This window comes from Phaenicophaeus curvirostris, chromosome 13, assembly GCF_032191515.1.
Source record: "Phaenicophaeus curvirostris isolate KB17595 chromosome 13, BPBGC_Pcur_1.0, whole genome shotgun sequence".
NCBI lineage: Eukaryota > Metazoa > Chordata > Aves > Cuculiformes > Cuculidae > Phaenicophaeus > Phaenicophaeus curvirostris.
Window position 1 is genome coordinate 1,585,398 of NC_091404.1, and position 23,863 is coordinate 1,609,260.

Sequence of the window (23,863 nt, forward strand, 5' to 3'; positions counted from 1 at the left end):
AAGTTGTTAACTTCGCTGCGAGGTTTGCCGGGAGGTGTAGTCCTCCGTCCGCAAAACGCCGGAAGCTGGCGCCCTCTTGGACGGAAGAGCGTTGTCCCCGTCTCGTGTTGGCTGCCGGGAGTTGTAGTCCTCCCTACGCGGCACGCCGGAAGCTAGGGTCCTCTTCGCCGGAAGTGCGTTCCCCAGCGCGTGGGCTGCCGGGAGCTGTAGTCCGGCAGCCATGGCGGAGGAGGGCGAGAGGAAGGCAGCGCTGGAGACGGTGAGTGAGGGCTGAGGGGACCGGGGGCCGCTCCTCGCCCTGGGACATACGGCGACAGCGAGGACAGAGCCACGGGGGAACCGGGAAGCGGCGGATCCGGGCTGGGCCCGCGGCGGCCGCCGATGCTCTGGGAGTCCCGTGAGGTTCCACACGGCCGGGGGCGACCGGGCACAGGCACGGGCTGAGGGTGGTGGGGTCGGGAGCGGCCTGGGGGGAAGGACTGGGAGGAGAAGCTCAACATGAGCCACAACGTGTGCTCCCAGCTCAGAAACCACCCGCGTCCTGGGCTGCATCCCGAGCAGTGGGAGCAGCAGGGAGGGAGGGGATTCTGCCCCTCTGCTCCGCTCTGCTGAGACCAAACCTGGAGCCCTGTGTCCAGTTCTGGAGTCCTCAGCACGGGAAGGACATGGAGCTGTTGGAGTGAGGCCAGAGGAGGCCACGGAGATGATGCATGAGCTGGAGCACCTCCTGTGTGAGGACAGGCTGAGAGAGTTGGGGTTGTTCAGCGAAAGCTGCAGAGAGACTTCAGAGCAGTTTCCAGCCCTGAAAGGGGCTCCAGGAAAGCTGGGGAGGGGCTCTTGATCAGGGAGTGCAGGGACAGGATGAGGGGGAGCTGTTTTGAGCTGTAAGAAGGGAAATTGAGATGAGATCTTAGGCAGAAATGTTTTGCTGTGAGGGTGGGGAGGCCCTGGCCCAGGTTGCCCAGAGCAGTGGTGGCTGCCCCATCCCTGGAGGGGTTCAAGGCCAGGCTGGATGGGGCTTGGAGCCCCTGATCCAGTGGGAGGTGTCCCTGCCCATGGCAGGAAGCATTGGTATTAGCTGATCTTTAAGGTCTCTTCCACCTCAAACCATTCTGTGATTTCCTAGTGCAGCACCAGAGCAGCAGGTCTGACGGGGCCCTCTGGGCTCATCCAGTCCCACCCCCGCTACAGCAGGAGCATCTCAGCAGTTGCACAGGAGCACATCCAAGCAGGCTGGAATATCTGCAGAGATGGAGACTCCACACTCTCCCTGGGCACAAGTTCCAGTGCTCCATCACCTGCATAGGAATGAAATTTTTTCTCATGTTCAGGTGGAACTTCCCACGGTCCAGTTTGTGTCCAGTGCCCCCTGTCCCATTTCTGGGCACCACTGAGCAGAGTCTGGCCCCCTGCTCCTGCACTGGCCTGTCAGATATCAATCAGCATTGATGGGATCCTCTCTCTGCTCCTCTCGAGGCAGAACAGACCAAGTGCTCTCAGCCCTTCTGCATAATGGAGATGATCCTGCCCCCTCATCGCCTCTGCTGGACTCTCTCCAGTTATTTCTCGTCTCTCCTGAGATGGGGAGCCCAGAACTGGGCACAAGATTCCAGATGGGGCTTCCCTGAGGCAGCGCAGGGTGGGAAGAGAACCTCCCTCATCCTGCTGGCCACGCTTTTCTCCATGCATCCCAAGAGACCCTTGGTCTTGGCCAAGGGCACGTTGCTGGCTTACAGTTGGTTTGGTGTCTCCAGGACCCCCAGGTCCTTCTCTGCGTGGCTGCTTCTAGACTGACGCCCCTCACCGGCACTGCTGCAGGGGTTGTTCCTCCGCAGGTGCAGGACTCTTCTCTTCCCTTGGTTGGACTCCATGAGATTCCTTCCTGGCAAACTCTCCAGCCTGTCCAGGTCTTGCTTCTGGTGGATCTGCTGCTCCTCCCTTTCTGCCTCATCAGCAAATGTGCAGATGTGCTCTGTCCTCTCATCCAGGTCATGGATGAAGATGCTCAACAAGGCTGGGCCCAGTACTGACCCCAGGGAACACCAGTAGCCACAGGATTCCAGCTGGGCTCCGAGCCGCTGCTTCCCTGGAATTGTCCTGAGCTGTCACCATGTAGAGACCTACACAGCCCTGCCTGGCTTTTTGCTACCTGGAAACCCATTTGCTTTTCCCTGGCGTGGGGTGGCTGCTCTGCTGCAGTGTCTGTGAGCAGCAGCAGGAAAAGGAACTGAGGAGAGCCAGCAGTGTTCCCTGAAACAAGAGAGACAGGGAGAAATCATAGAATCATAGAATAACCAGGTTGGAAGAGACCCACCGGATCATCGAGTCCAACCTTTTATGTAAATTTCTTGGCATTTTGGTGTTTGAGGTCGCCCTACAGGGAACAGAAGCAGCTAGAGGTCAGGACTGATGTATTTTACTTTACTTATTTTGTTGCTCCTTCCAAATAACGAGGGTCAGGACAAGAAGAAATGGCCTCAAGTTGCAGCAGGAGGGGTTTAGGTTGGATATTAGGGAAAATTTCTTTACCAAAAGAGTGGTGAAGCCCTGGCAGAGATTGCCCAGGGCAGTGGGGGGGTCTCCATCCCTGGAGGGGTTCAAAAAACATGTGGCCATGGCACTTGGGGACATGGTTTATTTGGCACGGTGGAGTTGGGCTGATGGTTGGACTGGATGAACCGAGAGGGCTTTTCCAACCTCACTGCAGAGCACAATGAGGTCTCCCCTTGGTCTCCTCTTCTCCAGGCGGAACAGACCAAGTGACTGCACCTGCTCCTCACATGCTTCTCCTTTAAACGCTTCTCCTTTAAATCCTTCATCAACTCCGTGCCCTTCTCTGGACGCTCTCCTTTAACTTTTAGATCCTTTTTATCCTATGGTGCCCAAAACTGCCCCCAGTGCTCATTTCATCCACGCTGCTGGCTGCCCGAGTGTCCTGAGAAATGCCACTTTTGTGTCGTCCTTCCACACCAAGGGGAGGTGGTTTGCCACACTGCCTTATTTTAATTCTTCAGGAAGACTTAACTGTTTCTGGGATGTGGGATGTGAGTGACACCCTGTCAGTCCAACCTCTCCGTTCTCGCTGTGGTGTTGCTGTACCGCACCTACCCTGCTCTGGGGAGAGGCTCCAGGGTGACCTTATTGCAACCTTCTGCTACGTGAAAGGGCCTACAAGAAAGCTAGGGAAGGAGTTTTTACAAGGGCATGGAGTGATGAGGTGAGGCTTTAAGTGAGAAGGGGGAAGATTTAGATTAGACATTAGGAAGAAATTCTTCATGATGAGGGTGGGGAGGCCCTGGCCCAGGTTGCCCAGAGCAGGGGTGGCTGCCCCATCCCTGGAGGGGTTCAAGGCCAGGCTGGATGGGCTTGGAGCCCCTGATCCAGTGGGAGGTGTCCCTGCCCATGGCAGGGGTGGGACTGGATGGGCTTTAAGGTCTTTTCCAACCCAAACTGTTCTGTGATTCTATGATTCTGTGATAGCCGGTGTGCAGGAAGCCTGCATTCGAGTTGTCCTGCGGGTCTGGGTGATCTCCTTCTCCGTGGAAAATCAGTCTGCGTGTCCCTTTGGAACTGCTGAGTTAAGTCCTCGTGGCAGCAGAAGAAGGAAGGGGACTGTGCTGAGAGGGGTTGTAAATCCCCAGGAGCGGTTGCGGATTTGGCTATGGGCAGGATGCAATGAGAGCAGCGCTTGTCTTAACCCAGCCCTGCACTTAACCTTGGAACCTCTCTGCTGCCGAGAGGGGAAGCGGTTGGGACTGTCTGGGCGCCTCTGGCTCCGCAGTGGCTGCGCGGAGCTGAGGGAGAGGGCAGAGGCTCACCAGCCCTCTGACAGCTGAGCAATTAATTAGGCGACTTGTGGGGTTTGGAGGGGTCCCAAACCAGGCTTCTCAGGAAGCTTTGGCTGGCAAAGCTGTTTATAGGCACCCAAACCGAAAGCAGCGGGAGGATTAGGGGCTGGCTGCTGGTGTTGCAGCATTCCTTGCAGCTGGTGGGCTCCCCAGGCTCATCCCCTGCACAGGAATTTGGGCTTCCAGCTCCTTTTGCTTTCAAACTGGGATGAGATTTCCCTGCTGACACACAACAGCATTTTCTGACTGTCCCTCTCATTCCTGTCTAGCCCCACGGGCCAGTGACGGAACCTGGGATCTCACCAACCTGAAACAGTTGCTCTCAGCCTTTTTCCACCCTGGAAGCCACAGGTTTCTTTGGGTTCCTCTCCTGTGGAGAGGAAGGATGCACAGGCACTTTGATAACCAGGGAGAGTTCTCTGGGGTCTTTAATTCTGCACTTTTTCCTCCTCTGCTCTTGGTAACTGCGCAGAACCCAAGACCTGAGCTGTGGAGATGGCCCAGCCAGACCTACAGGCCCTCCCAGTGACTCTGGTGCAGTGAGCTCAGCTGCACACAATGATTCATTCTTCACCCTTGGCCTGGTGTTCATTGCCTCAAAGAGACTTACAGCATCTCTTTCTCCATTTGTGGCAGGTCCAGGCAGATGGGACAGATGGAGACTGCGTCACGTTTGTGTTGCACGATGAGGACCACACGCTTGGCAACGCCCTTCGATACATGGTCATGAAGAAGTAAGTGGAGCCTCTGTCTCCTGTGCTGGCCTTCTCCTTTCTAATCTGCATCTCAGTTGTTGCTGAAGTGTTGCAAATGGTCAGAAACCACCTCTCTACATGCCTTTTAAGGTCTTTTTAAGCCTTGGCTGGCCCCAGCTGCCACCTTCACACCCGCCTTACTTCCTTGCTTGCATTCAGTGGGATGAGTCTGGCTGGAAAAGCCTCTGCTGTGTCCACTGTCTTACAATTCATGGCTTCCAGCTTCCCATCCCCTAGGGAACAGCCAGCCTGTATGTGTTATTTGGCCCTGGGTAAAGTCTTGCACAGCTCTGTGTAAGAACACGTGGTCGGGCAGTCTCTGTCTGCTCCTGGGACACGTGCTGTCAGAAAAGGACCAGCCAGCATTAAGCCAATTGATCGTCTTTCATTCTTGCATGAAGATGCAGGAATTGATGCTGGGAATTTATTATTCTGCTGCCCCCATCAAAATATACAAATGGGTTCACCTTAGTTGCTGTGTTTGATTGAGCTGCACAGCATTGAGAGTTTATGTAGAGGAATTCCTTAGAGGAATTGCAGCAGGAGTTCAGGACTTCATGTCAAATGACAGTGGCACTGCAGGTGACGTGTGAATTTCTCTCATAAACCACCATGACAAGAACCTTCAGGGTCCTTGCACAGGACTGTTCTTTCTATCGGGTGCACGAATGTTCTACCAACCGCCTCAGCTTATGAAGGCAGATGCCTGCACCCTGCAAACCTCCTAAGTAACCCCTTGCTGTGCCCCAAACCCTATTAATGTCCAGCAGAACTGCAACAGGTTCGTGTACAGTGGGGTTTCCAAGCATCCAGGATCCCCTGTTTGATCTCTTCAGGCCTGCCAGTGTACCTCTGGTGGTGCCAGGATGGTGCCTACAATCGTGCCAGTCATGTCTTTCCTTTGCAAAGCTCCAGCTGTAGCTCAGAGATGGATGAAGGTGATTTTCCTTCAGCCTATCCCTTCCATAAGACTCTCAGTCATTTCGGGAATGTCCTGAGCCTCAGCAGGTCTGGGTGGCCTGAGCCTCTGCCTTCCCTGAGATTTGCTGTGGATCGGCCTGGGTTTCACTGCTGTCTTCTCCTCTCTCCCCTCCTGCAGCCCTGATGTAGAGTTCTGTGGCTACTGCATCACACACCCCTCTGAAAGCAAGATCAACTTCCGGATCCAGACCAGAGGTACTGGTGTGCATGTTTCCTTTGTGGCTGGGGCCCTTCTTTTCTGGAATTCCCCCTCCTGTTGTCAGGTTTCCACTATGAGTCCTTTAAATAAAGAAAAGCACTTTTCTCTCTCTTCTCTGCTGCCACCTGCAATGCTGTTGCTCTGAGCTGTTGTGCCACAGCTCTTCTGTCTCCCAGCTGTTGGGCTGAACCAGCTGAGACCCCACAAGCCCACGGCCTTTGCCTGGTCCCAGTTATTTGGGTTGGCTGGCAGTAGGCACAGGAGTAGCGTAGATCTGCTGTTCACTGTCCCAGGTGATGAGTGCTCTATCTGCTCCTAAATCAGCAAGCAGATTGGAAAGCAAAGCCAGAATGTGCTGACATATGTGGCTGCAATGAGATAATTTGTTTCTGCTTCTCCTTCTTGGCTGTCTTGCAGCTTTGGTCCTCAGGTTATGACCCAAAGCTCTTCTGAAAAGCCTCATCAGTCTGTTCCATCTTTCACCTTGCCTTCCAAAGAGGACTTTGTTCCCTGAGTGCTGACAGCTCTGAGCCTCTTGCAGTTGGTCCCTCCTCCCAGCACACCCACCCTGCAGCTCCATGGCTTTGTCTGCTGCTGAGGGGGACCTTGTTATTTTATTCTTTCCTCATGGGACTGTTCCCTTGAGCATCAGATAAAATCATGGAATGGTTTGGCTTGGAAGGGACCTTAAAGCCCACCAGTTCCAACCCCTGCCATGGGCAGGGACACCTCCCACTGGGTCAGGGGCTCCAAGCCTCATCCAACCTGGCCTTGAACCCCTCCAGGGATGGGGCAGCCACCACTGCTCTGGGCAGCCTGGGCCAGGGCCTCCCCACCCTCTACACCAAAGCATTTCTTCCTCAGATCTCATCTGACTCTCCCCTCTTGCAGCTGAAACCATTCCCCTCATCCTGTCCCTGCCCACCCTGATCCAGAGCCCCTCCCCAGCTTTCCTGTTGGCTAATATGTGGAAGCCACTTCCTGGAAGCAAGTGTCTAGTTTGTGCTTGCTGACTCTTTTAATTTCCTGAAACTAATGAGTGCTCAGGCTGTTTGCTTTGCCAAGGGAACCTCTTCCCCATGGGATTAACTGCAGGATAAGCACCTGCTGTTGCTGGGCCGTGGCCTGCACCACCACACTGAGCTCAGCTCTGAGGCTGCTGGTGGTGGCCGGGTGGAGGGAAGCACGTGGTCGCGTCCCCTGAGTATGAGACTCTCCTGATTGCGAGGACTGTCCCTGGCCATGGTGGTATCAACCACACTGCCTCAGAGCAGTGAGGGACAGGGCTACCAGCCCTTTGGAATCCACCTCCCCTCTCACTAACACATCTTCCTTCCTAAAGGGGCCCTTCCTGCTGTTGAGCCATTCCGGAAAGGGCTGAACGACCTGATGGGTGTTTGCCAACATGTGCTCAACACCTTTGAGGTGAGACTATTCCTGAATTGCTCAGGGGCCTTTTCTACCTCTTGGTCTCAGAGGCAGAAGGGGTGGGCTGTGACCTGTAGACACTTCGGATGTGAATCATTCTGTCCCTGACCTGAGCTGTAGCTTGGCTCCCTTTCCCTTACATTGTGAACCTCTGTGACTTCTGAAAGTACCTGGAGTTCTGTCAGAGCTTCTCAGGTCCCTCCGCCTTTCCAGGCGCTGAACAGAGCAGTCACAGCGCACACCGGGCTGGTGGCACTGTGGTACTTGAGTCACTCAGGTACCTGCTGTTAACGTTTGTCCTTTGCTCTTGTTTGCAGAGTAGCATGAAGGAATACAGAGCCCAGAGGGAGGAAGAGATGCAATAACGTTTGGGGATGACAGTCCTGGTGGATGTTTGTAGTGTCTGCGTGTTGAACTCCTTGTGTTTTTATTTGGTTATTTTTTTCTACGATGCTTTGATGCAAACCTGTATTTTCTCTAATAATAAAGTGTATGAAGTGATGCTGTGGAGGCGACGCTGCATTCAGCTCGACACGGGTGTGGAAAATGATGGCTAGAAGGCAGCTTTTCCATCTTCTTTCTTTCCCTCTCCTTGCTGTTTCCTGCTCAGGGTTTTCAGATCACATGGTTTGCAGGTATTCGGTGCGTGGTCAGTCTGCCCCAAGTCCATAGGGAGTAAAGGGGTTCCATGCGGTAACATCCAGCTTTTAGAGAGGCAGCAACCTCTCCCGATGCAATCCAGTGGGTGGCATCACTGTCTGTGGGACCGGATGGGCTTTAAGGTCCCTTCCAACCCAAACTATTCCATGATTCTATGAAATCTTTCTGTTACAGGCACCAGTGCAGTTGACTCCAACAGCCGTGGCCAGCCTTTCTTTTTGAACAGATCATTATAAAGCGATACTCTGCTCATTTAGGGGCTGAGATGAATAAAGAAACACTTGCCTTTTTTGACCCCCTGAGGAGTGCAGACAAAGGCAAGCCCAGACGTCTCCTCATGTGCAGGTTGAAAGGGTACAAAACTGAAACCTCAACTTTGTTTGGATCTGCTGGCAGCTAAGTGGAAGTTTTTTGTTAAGTGTAATGTGGCATGAAATGGCAGGAGTTTTTTTGCTCCACGCAGGGCAGAGGATTTTGAACCTTTCCGGCGTGCTCTGTGCAGGGGGGACACCGCTTTCCTCCGGCAGAGGTCTGCAGCTACCAAAAGAACCTGCTGATGCTCAGTTATGTGTTTAGCAGATTTCGCAGCTCCCCTGCTGCTTTATAAGAAACACCCAGAGATTTTTCCTTTCAAACACCAACGTGTTTTATTAACATACAGAGGAGTGAGAGGGAGGATGTAAAATGTAAGGTTTCCTCTACAAAATTGCTCTTTCAAGTACAAATTGACAGACTTGGTCTCTCTGACAGGCTGGCAAGGGGGCTGGGTTCACACATGATTGGGCCAAGAAGCCAGCTAAAACCCTACATTTTGTAAGGCTTCCCTGCTGCTTGGTTTGCTGCACTGGATTCATCCTGCCCATGCCAACATGGTCTCATATCTGTAGTGGGTGGGTGCTTTGACTTTGGCTAATCCTGTCTGGCCTGGTTTCTTCATGCTGGAAACCCGTTGGTGGTTAAAGCACGATTTCATACAAGTTTTGGGGATGCCGTAGGGGCGCATAGTTTCACCTCATTGCGTAGGAGCAAGCACAGAATCAGTGAACTACAGGATGATTTTGGTCAGAAGGGACCTCAAAGCTCATCCAGTCCCACCCCCTGTCATGAGCAGGGACACCTCCCACTGGATCAGGAGCTCCAAACCTCATCCAAACCATCCTTGAACCCCTCCAGGGATGGGGCAGCCACCACTGCTCTGGGCAACCTGGGCCAGGGCCTCCCCACCCTCACAGCAGAACGTTTATTCCCAAGATCTCATCTCAGTCCCCCCTCTTTCGTCAGTCCTGCTGTTGTCATTGAAACCCCTTTGTCTTTCAAAAATGCAATTTCTGTGTAAAACATTGGCATTTCAATGAAAGCCAAGCTGAAAAAGCCAAGACTTGGAAAAGATTTTGCTTTATTTACAGGTCTTTTGTATTCTTCCTTTTTCCTCTCTCCATTTTTTTTCCTCGTGACAAAGTGAAAAGAAGAAAGAGAGAGGAAAAAAACAACAGTAAAGTCATAAAAAAACTTTCTCATATAAGTTTTCTTAAAGTTTCAGCAAGCATGATTTTTTAGGAAAATGTGCTGGAAAACCACTCGGGGATGAATTATTTTCAATAGTAAATTTATGAAAGCTCTTTGTCATTTTGCAGTTAGCTCCAGCAGCTCTTTCAGCCGAGACCAGACCTTCCTTGTTGCCTTTTCCACCTTACTTTGATCATGAGGATGTGCATCTCTGGGGTCCAGCCCCACTGTCCCATTGGAGCTCGGCCTTGTTGACATCAAAATGTAGGACACTCCTTCTTTCCCTTCAGGCTGTGGTCTCGGGGGCGATCCCCCTCCTGGGAGCCAGTGGCTGAAGGAGGCTGTGCTCTTCCCAGCTGCTGAAGACCATGGATCAAGGCTGGATGCTCTTCTGGAACATCTGGATCATCTCCCTTGTATCCAGTGTCAGGCAGAGAATTTGCTGCTTCCTGGTTTCACAGGGGGTTGGAAAGGTGAGCCCCTGTCTTCCCTGACTTACAAACCCTTCCCTAGAAAGACAGCCCTGGGCCAGCAACCGTGTGCAGTTAGCCAGGAGCTCACTTGTTCCTGGGGAGGGGAAAGCTGGAGCTGATGACACCAAGGTTACCTGCTCCTGGCTGCTGTGCAGTCAAGTGGCATCAGTGTCTTGTGGGGCGAATGTTATCCCCGGGGGGGAGCCTGGAGCAGATTTCCCGGGAAAAGGTGAAGAGGAGGAGGACTTCTAGGGTTCCCCGGGTGAGGTTGGTCACACAATGAAGCTGAGTTACTGCCCTTCCCTCCCTACCATGAACAGGAGGAGATTTCATTGATGATCTACCAGACATCTACGGTGCCTGGATCTTATCCTGGCTTTCTGCCCAGGGACACACAGAGGGAGATGTTAAGGGATGTTATCAAAGCTTTTCTTCGGCTTTTTCAGCTGTAAATGGTCCCTCATGGTCCTCTCCTCCACCTCATCCTACATCCATCTCAAAGTGACCACGTTTCAGCCTCCCTTCCATTTTCACGCATGTCTCCCCATCCCGCATTCCCACCCAAGACAAATGGCCATACGTCACTTGGTTTTCCTGCAAGGAAATGAAAAATCCTACAAGGATCTGAATCCTCTTCCCCCTCCTCCAGAGGCAGCTTGTGATGGAGCAGCGTGGTTCAGAGGCTGCGTTCAGTCCCGGGGGCCGTGCGATGCTGCAGCTCCTTCCAGGTGGGTTGTAGCACGAAGGCAAAAAATGATTCAAACCCAGCCAGAAAAATGGCCACGTGGAAGAAATGGCGGGGTCCTGGCCCAGTGCCTTCTCCTCTCGGCCCCGCGGGCGGCTCGGCTTTAGGAGGAGCTGTACTTGTTACTCAAGCGGGAGCTGCTCCGGTCCAGCCCAAGCTCCTGCCCGTTGGCTTTCCACTTCCCAATGGAGCCCTTCTCGTCTGTCGGGGTGATGCTCAGAGCTGGTCTCTGGCACCAGCAGCAAAGGCAGGACTGTGGGGAGACAGGAGGGTGGAGGGAGAGGTTACAAGCATGGGCTGCAGGGTCAAAAAGGAGGAAATGCTCCCTCACTTGTGTTGGGAAGTCAAGCTGTGCAGTGCCAGGCTGGGAATGGCAGCCTGTGCTCCTGAGCCTGGCTGGGGATCTGCTGGGAGCAAGGGTTCCAAGGTAGGGCTGGTGTGGATAGAAAATGAACATACTGAAGCCTTGGGTACCCCTGGTAGTTATGTTTCCTTGTCTTGGTGCACAGAAAATACAGGGGATGTTTGCCTGGGCTCAACTATTCCTTTTGCCACAGCAGCTGTGAGGTGATTCCCTTCCCTTCCCATCCCATCCCATCCCATCCCATCCCATCCCATCCCATCCCATCCCATCCCATCCCATCCCATCCCATCCCATCCCATCCCATCCTCTTCCTTTCTCAGGGCTCCACTACTGGAAAAGAGGAGACTGAGGGGAAAACTCATCATGCTCTGCAGCTTCCTCACCAGAGGAGGAGGAAGGGCTGGAGAACAAGTCTTGTGAGGAACTGCTGAGAGAGCTGGGGTTGTTTAGCCTGGAGAAGAGGAGGCTGAGGGGAGACCTCATTGCTCTCTACAACTACCTGAAAGGAGGTTGTAGAGAGGAGGGAGCCGGGCTCTTCTCCCAAGTGACAGGGGACAGGACGAGAGGGAATGGCCTCAAGCTCCCCCAGGGGAGGTTCAGGCTGGACATCAAGAAAAAAAATTTTGATGGAAAGGGTCATTGGGCACTGGCAGAGGTTGTTCAGGGAGGGGGTTGAGTCACCTTCCTTGGAGGGGTTTAAGGGACGGGTGGATGAGGTGCTGAGGGACATGGTTTAGTGATTGATGGGAATGGCTGGACATGATGATCCGGTGGGTCCTTTCCAACCTAGTGATTCTATGATGAACAGGTGCTGACCTCTTCTCTCTGGCCACCAATGACAAGACCCAAGGGAATGGCAGGAAGATGTGTCAGGGGAGGGTTGGGTTGGACACGAGGACAAGGTTCTTCCCCAGAGGGTGGTGGAGCCCTGGAACAGCTCCCAGGGAAGCAGTCACGGCACCGAGCCTGACAATATTCCAGAAGCATCTGGCCAAGGCCCTCAGCCCCACGGTGTGAATGTTGGGGTGTCCTGTGCAGGGCCAGGAGTTGGACTTGATGGTCCTTGTGGGTCCCTCCCAGCTCAGGACATTGTGTGATACTCCTGAAAATTATCTCTGAGTGACTTAGGCTCAAATTTTAAAGCAGCCCCAGTCCCTGGGCTGATGTTTTATGGGGATGCTTCTGATCCAGAAAGACATTTCTGGCTTCTCCTAGGTCTTACGCTGGCAAAAGGGCAGTGACCTCTAGTGTACTTGAAGCTGGGAAGAGAGGCAGCTAGCAGGGAAGAAATATGGGAAGGGAAATGTGATCAGTAGATGAGCAAAGAGGGGAATCCTGTTGGCTGCTAGCAGCTCCAGCACGTCTTTGATGAGGACGTTGGCAGCCAGGAGCTGCAAGGCCCAGACCTGCCTCTGCTCCTGCTCTACTGGATGTATTGGCCAACACCAAGCTGGAGAGCAATTTTGGTGTTTACAGGATGAGGCGAACACCGAGGTTCGCTGTGGTGGAAGCACCTCTGGCTGCGCCATGCCTGGCCTGTGGGACTTTGTGGCCCTGGGACTGGTGTCTGATAATGGTCACCATGGCCATGAACTCTGGAAGGGTCAAGCCTACCTGGAAGCAGTTCTTGAACTTCCGACTGACGAAGTAGAGAGCCACGGGGTTGATGCAGGAGTTGAGAGAGGCCATGTTGATCCCGAAGTAATCCATAACTAGGAGGAAACTGAGGCGGGAGGGGAGAGAAGAGGATGGGTGTGTTGAAAGCTTATGGAGACCTGAGGGAGGGTTTCCAAACTGCCTGCCAACTGCCTGGCCTGGGAACTTCCATGGAGGTGAGCACAAAGCCATCCTTCCTGCAACCACACAACACTTTTGCTTGTGAGGAGCATTCCCCAAGGAAATTGAGAGCATGAGATCTGATTTCCCCTGGTCACCCTGATGTTCTCAAACTCGCGCACAGTAGCAGCGTGTGGCCAGAACTTGATCTTGGCTTGATGGGTAAAGAGAAGAGCAAAAGGCAGATGCTTGCCGAGTAGCAAGAAGTGTGTACAGCCCTCAGATGTGATGCAGTCCCCTTAGCCCTGTGGGGAACCTTTCTCTGCCCAGGAGGCCTCTTTAACCCATAGCTTTCTAGAGACATTTCAGTCTTTAACTTCTTCCCTTCTTATGGGGGTGGGTTCCCAAACCCTTTCTCTGTGCCTCTCAGGAGAGCAACGCCACCTAGAAAGGAGCTATTGAAACAAGGTGCTACCAGCCAGCAGAGCCTCTGCTGGTGCCTGCAGGGGCTCCCAGCACAGAACCCTCCTGTTGATGCCCCTACCTGAGCAGTTCACATCTGTTGGGGTCCGTCTGGTCATAGATGGTCTTTTTGAGGATGCGGCTGAGGTGGAGCGGCAGCCAGCAGAGCGCAAAGATCACCACGAGGCAGAACACAGTCTTGGCCACCTCCCGGCGCTGCAAAGAGAAGGTGGGCAGGAGAGAAGGGATGGTCTGGCTGAGCACTGGAAAGCGAGTAGAGCAAAGCACCATCTCCCTGTTCTGAGCAAAGGCTCTTCAAGTAATTTCTGTAACCTGGTGGTGGCTGGGAACCCCATTTGAGACTAAAGCACAACCTGCACCTCCCAAATCCTGCATCGTGGGGAGGAGTCTGAGAGACAAACTGCAGAAAGGAGTAGGGTTCCAGCAGCACAAGATGGACCAGACTCCTTCACGCCCCTTTGCACCATTGTTCCTGGTGATTTTGCTGGGGTGATACCCCCTGGGACATGGGGCCCTCATCCATCCACCCTTCACACCATGCTATTGTGACTCAGGTCTGTCTCGAGGGATCATCCTGCAAAGCATGGGAGGGGACAGTAAACTGTCCTTTTCCCTGCACCCCTTGGTCTATGAGGTGGCACATTCAGCATTTGGTCTCGTTCGCAGTGACCTGGGCTGGCACAGAGATAAATAACCATAAGGAAATGAAAATCAAGCTGGTTTATGGCCACAGGGTTTGGGGTTGTCCCCAAGACTGGAGGTTGCAGAGCTGGAGGCTCCTCTTCCTGGTCTGATCCATGCATTTGTGTCGATGTGCCAGCATCCTTTGACCACTGAGAGGTGATGTCAGCTCCTACGTGTCCTTTACAGGGACAGATGAGTGTTCCCCCCTCCAACAGAATGCCCCCCCTCTTTGGGAAACAGCAGAGTTTCTGCCTTCCTGGTTTTCGTACCCGTTTCATGTGGTCATTCAGAGCAATTCTCATGCCGTTTCTCTTGCTCAACATCTCACATGACATGAGAGTGTAGAAGATGCCAGTGCACACCAAGGGAAGGCAGAAATAGAAGCCAAAAAGCCACCAATCCTTCACATCACGGTAGAACTGCAAGGGAAAAAGCAACTGGAAAGGTGGGGGGCTGTACCTGGGCCATGAACTGATCCAATGCTGGCCTAGAACCACAGAACTATGGAATGTTTGGGTTGGAAGGGACTGGGTTGGTTAAAGCTCACACAGTTCCACCCCCTGCCATGGGCAGGGACACCTCCCACTGCATCAGGGCCTCCAAGCCCCGTCCAACCTGACCTTGAACACCTCCAGGGATGGGGCAGCCACCCCTGCTCTGGGCGACCTGGGCCAGGGCCTCCCCACCCTCACAGCAAAACATTTCTTCCTAAGATCTTACCTCAGTCTTGGTCAAAGCCCCATCCAGCCTGGCCTCAAACACCTCCAGGGCATGGCCATGTCGTCATGTCCTCAAGGAGGGAGGACACCCTTGTTTCCCGTGTCTCCCTCTCCCTTGCCCTGCGCTGGGGTGGCTGCAGTACGTACCATCATGAAGCTGGATTTCTGTTCGGAGGCGAGCATGCACACCCACAAGTGTCGCTCCCAGTAGCTGAGCTCCACCATGTCAAAGGCTATAGCTTCAGGGACTGCGAGCACGATGGCCACGACCCAGATCAGCGACACCTCTACCGCCTTCCACATGGGGATTCCAATCCCCTGGATCCGACTCCAGGATGCCACTGCTCGGTACCTGTCCAACGTGTGGGAACACAAGAGGCGCAGATTGGAGGAAGAAAAGAAGCTGTCAGGAAGGGACTGAGAAAGTGCAGCTCCGAGATGTCCCCAGAGACCCTTCCCCTTACCTGCCTCCTCCAGCCCTTCAGTGGAATGGGAAAGAAGAGAAACAGGAGCTCGATGGAGGAATGTAATAGTAGCTATCCTTGGCCAATGCCTATGCGCCACTGCGGAGGTGCCACCCTTCCCACCACCGCAGCAGTTGTTCCAGCACATCACCATCCTCCCCTCAACCTTTCCCAGCAGTTCCTGTTGGATTTCAACTCTACATGACAGCACCCTCTCCCGATCTCTGAGTTTAGGCTGGGACTGAGCCACCTTTTGGTGAGCAGGAAGGGACACGCTGTTGTCTCACATGGGTCAGGCTGGGCAGTGCAGCGGTAGGAGCTGTTTCTTACCTGTCGATGCTGAGAGCACAAAGGCTGAGGACCGTGATGCCCACTGAGGCCTTCTGGATGAAGGGGACCAGCTTGCACACCTGCACGCCGAAGGGCCAGTCCTTCGCCAGGAGCTGGGGAAGAACTGCGGGGTTAATAGGCTGCTTCAGGAGAGCCTGTCCAGCTTCCCAGAATAGCAGGTGGTTACCCATAAGGTGTGAGAAGCCCACAAAGAGCAGCTGAGAGTGCTTGGAGGTGACGTCCCCTAGGATTGTGCAGTGTGCGCTCTCTGGTGTTTTGTGTTGTACTGGGAACCATTCGCTTCCCAAGGGGGAGATGAGCTGTTACATAGATGGAAAGATGGACCAGACACCGGGTTCTTAATCCTTACCGGGGGTGGGTTTGGATGGATCAGAATCCTAGTGGATTGATGGGTGATTCCACAATGGACCTTGGGTTGCTTCCAGAGGGAAAACGGGTGTTATTGTCTGAAACACCCAAAATCCAGCAAGGACAGTTTCTTTCAGATAGCTCTCAAAGCTATGTAGTCCCTTACCATACTCTGAGCCCCTACCACACTTACATTCCTTGTAGAACACGTGCTGTGGTGCCACGCTGAGCTGGGGCAAGCAGAGAGCATCAGTGGGGACAAGAGGTCCCGAAGGCAGAAGAAACCTAGGCCACTCATTCATGAGGATGATAGTGAGCCTGGGTTCACAACCCTTATATCCTCATGACACCTTGAGCCATTCCCAAGGTTACCCAGACTCAGAACCACCCTCCTGCATAAGCTCTTTAGTTTGGCCTCAACAGCAAGACAAATTCATCCAGAAGCTCTCCTGAAAATCAGGGTGTCAGGTGAAGGCAATTGACAAACTCTACCCTTTCCTTTGGTCTGCAGACCTGGATAGTCGACCTGTCTCATCTGCTACTGTGTCATAAGGGAGACACACCATGGGGCAACCGGGCTGCTCTTAGGGCCAGGTTGCTCAGAGTCAGTTTGGGCTTCTCAAACAAGCAACATCTCCTCCTTCAGGAGGTGGCTGGAAACAAGAGGGACAGAAGGAAGAAGTTGCTCAGGTGGCCTAAGGAAACCCTGAACATCAGTCAGGAACTGTCAATGTAAGTGTGACCAGAGCAGGGAGTCACAGCTCTTAAGAGTTGACGCAGTTTTCCTGTTACAAGGCAGGCAACACCGCTGAAGATGCTGTCTTTAGCCTGGATGAAATATTGACTTCTCTTTGTGTTGGCTGCAAGCTGTGCCGGTTACAGCTCCAAGAGATGGCCAAGTGTTTCCAAGGCAGCAGCTTGTGTTGACAGGAGGTGTCCTGTAGATGATGCCGTCGGTCTAAGACAGGAACTCTGTACAAGGTTCAGTGCAACCCCAGTTCTTGGCTGACCAGGACACAGAGCTGGGTATTGAACTTGTGACTGGTTTATCTGTCAGCTTTCTGCAGTGAGATCATTCCTAAAGCCTCCATCTGGTCCCACATGCCCTTTTTTGCGTTTCACAGGACCTTCCTGCCACAGAGGCTTGTGAAATATGGCAGAACCGGGCAAAAAGATCCTGAAGGGAAGGGCTGTGAGACCCGTGTCCTCACAGCTCTGTCGGATAAACCTTGTTTCTCTGGGAGCCCAGGCTAAAACCAACCCGACCGCCCTGATATTGTGGGTGATATAACCATGACGGAAGGACCGTGCAGCCCAGTTCCCCTAAAGCGGAGAAACATTTGCATCCTGTGGAGGCAGGTCCAGCAGATACCTTGCTCTTACTCTGTTCTCATCAAATGCTGTGGGACTTAAACTCTTTCCCTGGCCAGGGAAACCTTCCCCTGGGTCAGCACTGCTGGCCCCAAGCTATTGTGTTGTCTTGTACAGGAGTGAAACCCTCTGCGTGGATTTGTGTTCTTGTAAAAGCAGGGATTGTCCAGCTCATGGAGAACCTATTGAGCTAAAGAACTTTTATAGTTTTCAATCTGTTTTCACTTCAAGCGTATCTATTTGCAGTTATTTGAGACCCTCTACCAGCCCTATCTGGTTGTTCTCACTGTCAGATCATACGCACCTTCTTCCTCCTTCAAATTCCTCTGCCTTCTCCCCCCCTGCCACCCCGTCTGCTCAGTCCAAGACCCTTCTGGCACTGAGTTTCCACTTCTCAGGCTAAGGCTTCCCTTTGACCAACAAATCTGGCTGAGCTGCAAGTCATAGAATGATAGAATCGTTAGGTGGGGAAAGACCTTTGAGATCATCAATTCCAGCTGTACCTGTCCACTACTAAATCATATCCCTAAGAACCTCATCTATCAGCCTTTTAAACACCTCCAAGTATGGGGACTCAACCGCTTCCCTGAGCAGCTCTTCCAGTGCCTGAGAACCCTTCCAGTGAAGAAATTTTTTCCTAATGTCCAATTTAAACTTCGCCTGACGAGTCTTGAGGCCATTCCCTCTTGTCCTATCACCTATCACTTGGGAGAAGAGACAAATACTCACCTCAATACAACCTCCTTTTAGGTAGTTGTAGAGAGCAATAAGGTATCCCCTCAGCCTCCTCTTCTCCAGGCTAAACAACCCCAGGTCCCTCAGCTGCCCCTTGTAAGACTTGTTCTCCAGCCCCTACACCAGATTCATCACTCTTCTCTGGACTCGCTCCAGGACCTTAATGTCTTAATGTGAAGTGAGGGGCCCTCACCTCACAGCATCCTTTCCAACCCTTTATAGGAAATATTGGCTTTTGCTCACCAAAATGTGTCTCAAACCATTGGCTCTGGCAGACCAGACTATGTCTCTCTGTGTGAGAAAGAGCTGCGGTAGCCCAGGCACATCTCAGAGATGTTGTAACACAACTTCTGCTCTTAAATGGGGTCTCCTATCTCTAGGACCCAAGGGAAAGGCAGGAAGATGTGCCAGGGGAGGGTTAAGTTGGACATGAGGACAAGGTTCTTCCCCAGAGGGTGGTGGAGCCCTGGAACAGCTCCCAGGGAAGCAGTTGTGGCACTGAGCCTGACAATATTCCAGCAGCATTTGGCCAAGTCCCTCAGCCCCACGGTGTGAATGTTGGGGTGTCCTGTGCAGGGACAGGAGTTGGACTCGATGGTCCTTGTGGGTCCCTTCAAACTCAGGACATTCTATGATCCTGCTGCCCACATCTGTCCGGTCCTCTCTGCCCCAGCACACCATGCAGAGCTCGTGTCCCTGTGATCATTTGTGATGCCAGTGTCTCTGAAAGAAGTCCCTATTTTATTACACAGCCTCTGCCTCGTTCCTGGATGGGTTTTCGTGTTTTGCTCGAATAGAAAAGCTATTTGCTTGAGGCTGATGAACTGAACTGTGCTGGAAGAAGTGTCCCCAGTGCACAAGAACAATAATCTTTGCTCAACTAAAAGAAACATTGGGTTGTAACGTCAGGAGACTGTGAGTGATTCTTTTTTTGTCATTTTAGATGAGATTTAAAAGATGTGGAAGGTTGAGTGCTTGTGTTGGGTGTGCATAACCCAGCTGTAGCTGAGAACATCTCATTTTCCCAGGAATGCACTCTGGGCTTTTTGTCTGGTTATGTTTTCCTCATCCCTTGGAGAGCAGGAACATCCTCCACCCTCTCCTTTGCAAAAATGGAGCCTGCAATGAAAAGCCAAGGAGAGATATTCCCCAGAACATTGAAGCAGGTGGAAGAAGACACTGTCCCTGCAATTACCAGGCTGCTGTCATACTCTTGCCGCATGGAACGTACCTTATAAACATTGATGGGCAGAGCAATGAGGATGTAGAGAAGGTCTCCAAGTGCCAAGCTGGCAATGAGGACATTCGGCCCATTCCTCATGCACTTGTTCTTATAAATGATCCTCAGGAGTGTGGAGTTCCCGATGATCCCAACAATGAAGATGGTGCAGGACACGATGGTATTGATGTACTTGAAGACATGTCTGATATCTGCAGGCTTCACGCACACTGGCAGGAGGGGTGGCTCTGAGCTGGTGCTCAAGGGGAGGCTTTCCGAGTGGTTCAACACCTTGGCATCCTGGAACCGGCTTGGCTGGACCAGACTGTAAGCCTGCTCCTGGCTGAGCACCTCAAAGGGGATGGTGCTCTCCTGGAAAGCCCTCGGGGTCTGGCCACGTGCCCCGGAGAAGAGGCAAATCAGGAAAATGGCTAGAGTGGTGGGAGCTGGGGTTCTCGCCATCAAGAACCAAATGGCAAATCTGGGTGCAGAAGTCCTCACAGCACTCACGGGATGTCCTTGCTTGGGTCTTGGTTGGATCTACAGGTTGAGAAAGGTACAGTGGAGAGGTTTCCATTAGCAGAGGAAGGGGGAAGAAGATAAGACTGATTGAAAGCTATCACTGGAGAAAGTCCATCCTCACAGTGATCAGAAATAGTGCCAGATCAGGTCATAGAATCACAGAATCATAGAATAACCAGGTTGGAAGAGACCCACCGGATCATCGAGTCCAACCATTCCTATCAAACACTAAACCGTGCCCCTTAGCACCTCGTCTACCCGTGCCTTAAACCCCTCCAGGGAAGGTGACTCAACCACCTCCCTGGGCAGCCTCTGCCAGTGCCCAATGACCCTTTCTGTGAAGAATTTTTTCGTAATGTCCAGCCTAAATCTCCCCTGGTGGAGCTTGAGGCCATTCCCTCTTGTCCTGTCCCCTGTCACTTGGGAGAAGAGGCCAGCTCCCTCCTCTCCACAACCTCCTTTCAGGTAGTTGTAGGGAGCAATGAGGTCTCCCCTCAGCCTCCTCTTCTCCAGGCTAAACACCCCCAGCTCTCTCAGCCTGTCCTCATAAAACCTGTTCTCCAGCCCCCTCACGAGCTCACCAGCAGGTCCCATCTAGTCGAAGCAGCTGACTCCTGTGGGTGGGAGTCTTGCAGCTAAAATAAAACACGCCTGCTCAGAAACATAAGCTAAAAGGACACATGCTGCCTGTTCAGCCTCTTACACTGTATTTCAGCAAATGAGGGTACCTGCCTCTTCTCCAACAGGTGTGTTGAACCAGTTATTGAGCTTTCCCAGGTCGGTGGTGCTACTCCCCAGGCAAATCTCATTCTTCTGCCAAGCACAACTCTTTATGCCCACCCCATGCTTCTCATTTTTTTCGTAGAATCATAGGATCATAGAATGGTCTGAGGTGGAAGGAACCTTAAAGCCCATCCAGTTCCGCTTGTCCTCTCCCTGCCCTCCCTGACCCAGAGCCCCTCCCCAGCTTTTCTGGAGCTCCTTTCAGCACTGGAAGCTGCTCTAAGATCTCCCCGCAGCCTTCTCTTCTCCAAGCTGAACAACCCCAGCTCTATCAGCCTGGCCTCGTACAGGAGGCACTCCAGCCTTCGGATCATCCTCGTAGTCTCCTTTGGGCTTGGTCTGACAGATCCATGTCCTTGGCCTGTTTGATCCATGCTTCTGTTTGAAGTACAGTTTTTGGGCACCTGCCCTGTTGACGCCTGCACACCTGGGCATTCTGCAAATCCCACCTCAGGATAAGAGATAAGCACACCTTATCTTCCAGTGGGTGCCATGGGAAAACTGGAGCTGTGCTAATATCCCATCTTCAGCAGACTCCAGGGCCTACCACACGACATCTTGCAGTGCAAAGCAAAAAGAATCAGCTCAGCCTTGCTGGGGACCATGATGGAAAAATACTACCAGAGTTTTTCCAGAAATGCCATATTGCTGCGTGACACCTTCTTCCAATTTATGTGCAAGCAGCATAGCCCCTCCTTCCTCGTCCTTATCATCATTAATTGAACCACTTCCTTTCCAAATCCACTGTGCTCATCCAACTCAATACTCTGGAAGATAAATTTCTCTGTGCTGTTTGTAATTTTGGCTGCTGAGCACAGTAAAAGGTCTCTCAAGCTCACCACGGCAGCAGCATGGCTAATAAATATCACCAGAGTGGGTTCTGCTTTGCACATCTCAGATGATGCTTTCAGGCAGGACCAGCTAAGCTGCTGCTCCACAACCACAGGAGAAAGGTCATCACAGAATCATGAAGATTGGGAAAGACCAGTTCCTGAGGAGGAGGAATGAGGCTGGTGAAGGGTGTGGGGGATCTTATGAGGACAAGCTGAGGGACCTGGGGCTGGTTAGATAGCCTGGAGAAGAGAAGGCTGCAGAGAGACCGTAGAGCAGCTTCCAGTGCTGAAAGGGGCTCCAGGAAAGCTGAGGAGGGGCTCTGGATCAGGGAGTGCAGGGACAGGACGAGGGGGAATGGTTTTAAGCTGGAAGAGATCTTAGGCAAAAATGTTTTGCTGTGAGGGTGGGGAGGCCCTGGCCCAGGCTGCCCAGAGCAGTGGTGGCTGCCCCATCCCTGGAGGTGTTCAAGGCCAGGTTGGATGGGGCTTGGAGCCCCTGATGCAGTGGGAGGTGTCCCTGCCCATGGCAGGGGGTGAGACTGGATGGGCTTTGAGGTCCCTTCCAACCCAGACCATTCTGTGATTCTCTGATCGGCAGCACCAGGCTGCCCCTACCTGCTCACCCCTATGCAGGATTTCAGAGGCCAGCGTGGCTCTTCAGCCCCTGGGTGTTTGGCAGAAGAGCTCATGTGAGTAAGGATCACAGGACACGGCTCACTGGATCCTGCCCATCCCTGCCACAAACGCCGCTGCAAAATGCCAAAGAAAAAAACACTTCTCCCTCATCTCACCTTAAAATCCAGTAAATCAGTAAAAGAGAAGCCTAGTTTTCTCCAGTTCAACAGCCTGTTTGGTTCTCCCCTGTTTGCTTTTCCCCTCCGTGCTGTCTCTCACATCTCGCACTGCTTGAAAGTGTAACCCTTTCTCACTTTTGGGGGGAACTGAGGCATGGGAGCATCAAGAAGCTTGTTCGGTGATCAGCGGGTGTGAAGACAAAGCCAGCACGGCTTGACCCAAAATCCATAGAGCTTTGTTCATGTTGCTGATTATTTTGTGAAGTGACTTGGTGTCTGAAGGAGCCATCCCCACCCCACCTGCCCAGATGGGGCTCTTCTGCTCGCAAATAGCTTAGACCCACGAAAGTGGAAACACCCTTTACACTGTGCTGAGCCCACATCACAGCTGGAATACTAGTCATGATATGGACAATTCAGAACGATTCCCAGAGAGGCTGGAAACCATCACCATAACCTCACACAGCCTGTGGCCATCTGAAATGTGCCACACGTGGGCTGGGGGCCCCAAAACTCCTCTTGCCTGGGAGCCCAGGACAGGTCAGCACATCCTAGTTTGTGTCCTCATCTCAAACCAGCCTCCCCTGAGCTGCTGCCTGCTGTCCAGCCTTAGCAGGGCAGGCTGCCTTCAAGAGGAGCTCTGCTTTTGCTTGCCTGCCAGGCTAACCTTGCCAAACTCAAACTAGAAAACTAGAACTTTTGGGCAAATAAGCATCAGAGAGCTGGAGCACTTCCCGTACAGGACAGGCTGAGAGAGTTGGTTTTTTCAGCCTGGAGAAGGCTGCAGGAAAACCTTAGAGCAGCTTCCAGTGCTGAAAGGGGCTCCAGGAAAGCTGGGGAGGGGCTCTTGATCAAGGAGGGCAGGGAGAGGATGTGGGAGAAGAGTTTTCAGCTGCAAGAGGGGAGATTGAGATGAGATCTTGGGAAGAAATGTTTTGCTGTGAGGGTGGGGAGGCTCTGTCCCAGGTTGCCCAGAGCAGTGGTGGCTGCCCCATCCCTGGAGGGGTTCAAGGCCAGGTTGGATGGGGCTTGGAGCCCCTGATGCAGTGGGAGGTGTCCCTGCCCATGGCAGGGGTGGGACTGGGTGGGCTTTGAGGTCTCTTCCAACACAAACCATTCCAAGATTGTGTTCTATGATTGTATGATCTCTTGCAGCAAAGATGCCACAGGTGGGGGAAAGAGGAGAGAAAGGCAGAAGACATCACCACATCCCCAACTGCTTCCCTGACCTGAACCCAACCTGGTCCACAAGCAGAGGGACCTTCCCCCAGAGATGTGCTGGATTTCTTCTCGTGCAGACTCTCCCTGCCTGCCTGTTCAGGACCGTGATCCCTTCATCACCTCTCCTGAAGTGGGGAGAACTGAAAAACGTGCAAATCCCTCCTCAGAGCAGGACATCATTTTGTTTGCAAATGAATACATGGAACAGCAAAGCTTTTCATTGGAGTTGTTACCTACCTTGGATGCTCCTGGGGTCACTTTCTTTAAGAGCAGCTGGGCAGGTCCTGTGGGCACTGTGTTGTAGATCCTGGAGTTTGCTGTGCTGCGGGGGCTCGTGCTCCGGGGATGTTTCTTCCCTCTCGTGCTTTGCTGAGGTCTCTCCAAGTGGGGTGGGTGGTTATATAGAAAATTGCAGGGCTGCCCCTGAGCGCAGCCCCTGCAACCAATAGGCGAAGCGCGGGACAGGGATGGAGGAGGAGGGCCAAGTGGGAGAAACGCAGGACAGCTCTGAGAAAGAGATGAAAATAATAAACAAATACAATCTCGAGGGGGAGGGAGTTTGCTGGGGGAAGGCTGCTGACCGCAGAGCAGCGTGCCTGCT

At 52.8% G+C, this 23,863-nt stretch overlaps 2 protein-coding genes across 2 annotated transcripts; one reads left to right on the forward strand and one right to left on the reverse strand.

Moving 5' to 3' along the window:
• The first annotated feature begins 188 nt into the window (after positions 1 to 188).
• LOC138726291 (DNA-directed RNA polymerases I and III subunit RPAC2-like) lies at positions 189 to 8,876 on the forward strand. The gene is made up of 5 exons (XM_069867933.1): positions 189 to 259; positions 4,485 to 4,582; positions 5,703 to 5,779; positions 7,126 to 7,208; positions 7,529 to 8,876. The coding sequence occupies exons 1-5, from the start codon at positions 221 to 223 to the stop codon at positions 7,574 to 7,576; spliced, it is 345 nt and encodes a 114-aa protein (XP_069724034.1). The 5' UTR covers positions 189 to 220; the 3' UTR covers positions 7,577 to 8,876.
• Positions 8,877 to 10,636: 1,760 nt separating this feature from the next.
• Positions 10,637 to 23,527, reverse strand: LOC138726268 (endothelin receptor type B-like). The gene is made up of 8 exons (XM_069867888.1): positions 23,496 to 23,527; positions 19,122 to 19,649; positions 15,416 to 15,528; positions 14,769 to 14,973; positions 14,172 to 14,321; positions 13,280 to 13,413; positions 12,574 to 12,682; positions 10,637 to 10,848 (listed from the first exon to the last, which is right to left on the reverse strand). Exons 2-8 carry the CDS (start codon positions 19,569 to 19,571, stop codon positions 10,699 to 10,701), a joined length of 1,311 nt encoding a protein of 436 aa, XP_069723989.1. The 5' UTR covers positions 19,572 to 19,649; positions 23,496 to 23,527; the 3' UTR covers positions 10,637 to 10,698.
• Positions 23,528 to 23,863: the final 336 nt, after the last annotated feature.

Bases quoted from the DNA above. Each gene is read 5' to 3' on its own strand.
- LOC138726291 (XM_069867933.1), top strand. From the start codon at position 221: ATGGCGGAGGAGGGCGAGAGGAAGGCAGCGCTGGAGACG. The intron at 4,583-5,702 runs GTAAGTGGAGCC...CCCCTCCTGCAG, and splicing joins CGATACATGGTCATGAAGAA to CCCTGATGTAGAGTTCTGTG. The intron at 5,780-7,125 runs GTACTGGTGTGC...TCCTTCCTAAAG, and splicing joins CTTCCGGATCCAGACCAGAG to GGGCCCTTCCTGCTGTTGAG.
- LOC138726268 (XM_069867888.1), bottom strand. From the start codon at position 19,571: ATGGCGAGAACCCCAGCTCCCACCACTCTAGCCATTTTCCTGATTTGC. The intron at 14,322-14,768 runs GTACGTACTGCA...TTTCCCTTGCAG, and splicing joins AGAAATCCAGCTTCATGATG to TTCTACCGTGATGTGAAGGA. The intron at 10,849-12,573 runs GTAGGCTTGACC...GTCTCCCCACAG, and splicing joins AGTTCAAGAACTGCTTCCAG to TCCTGCCTTTGCTGCTGGTG.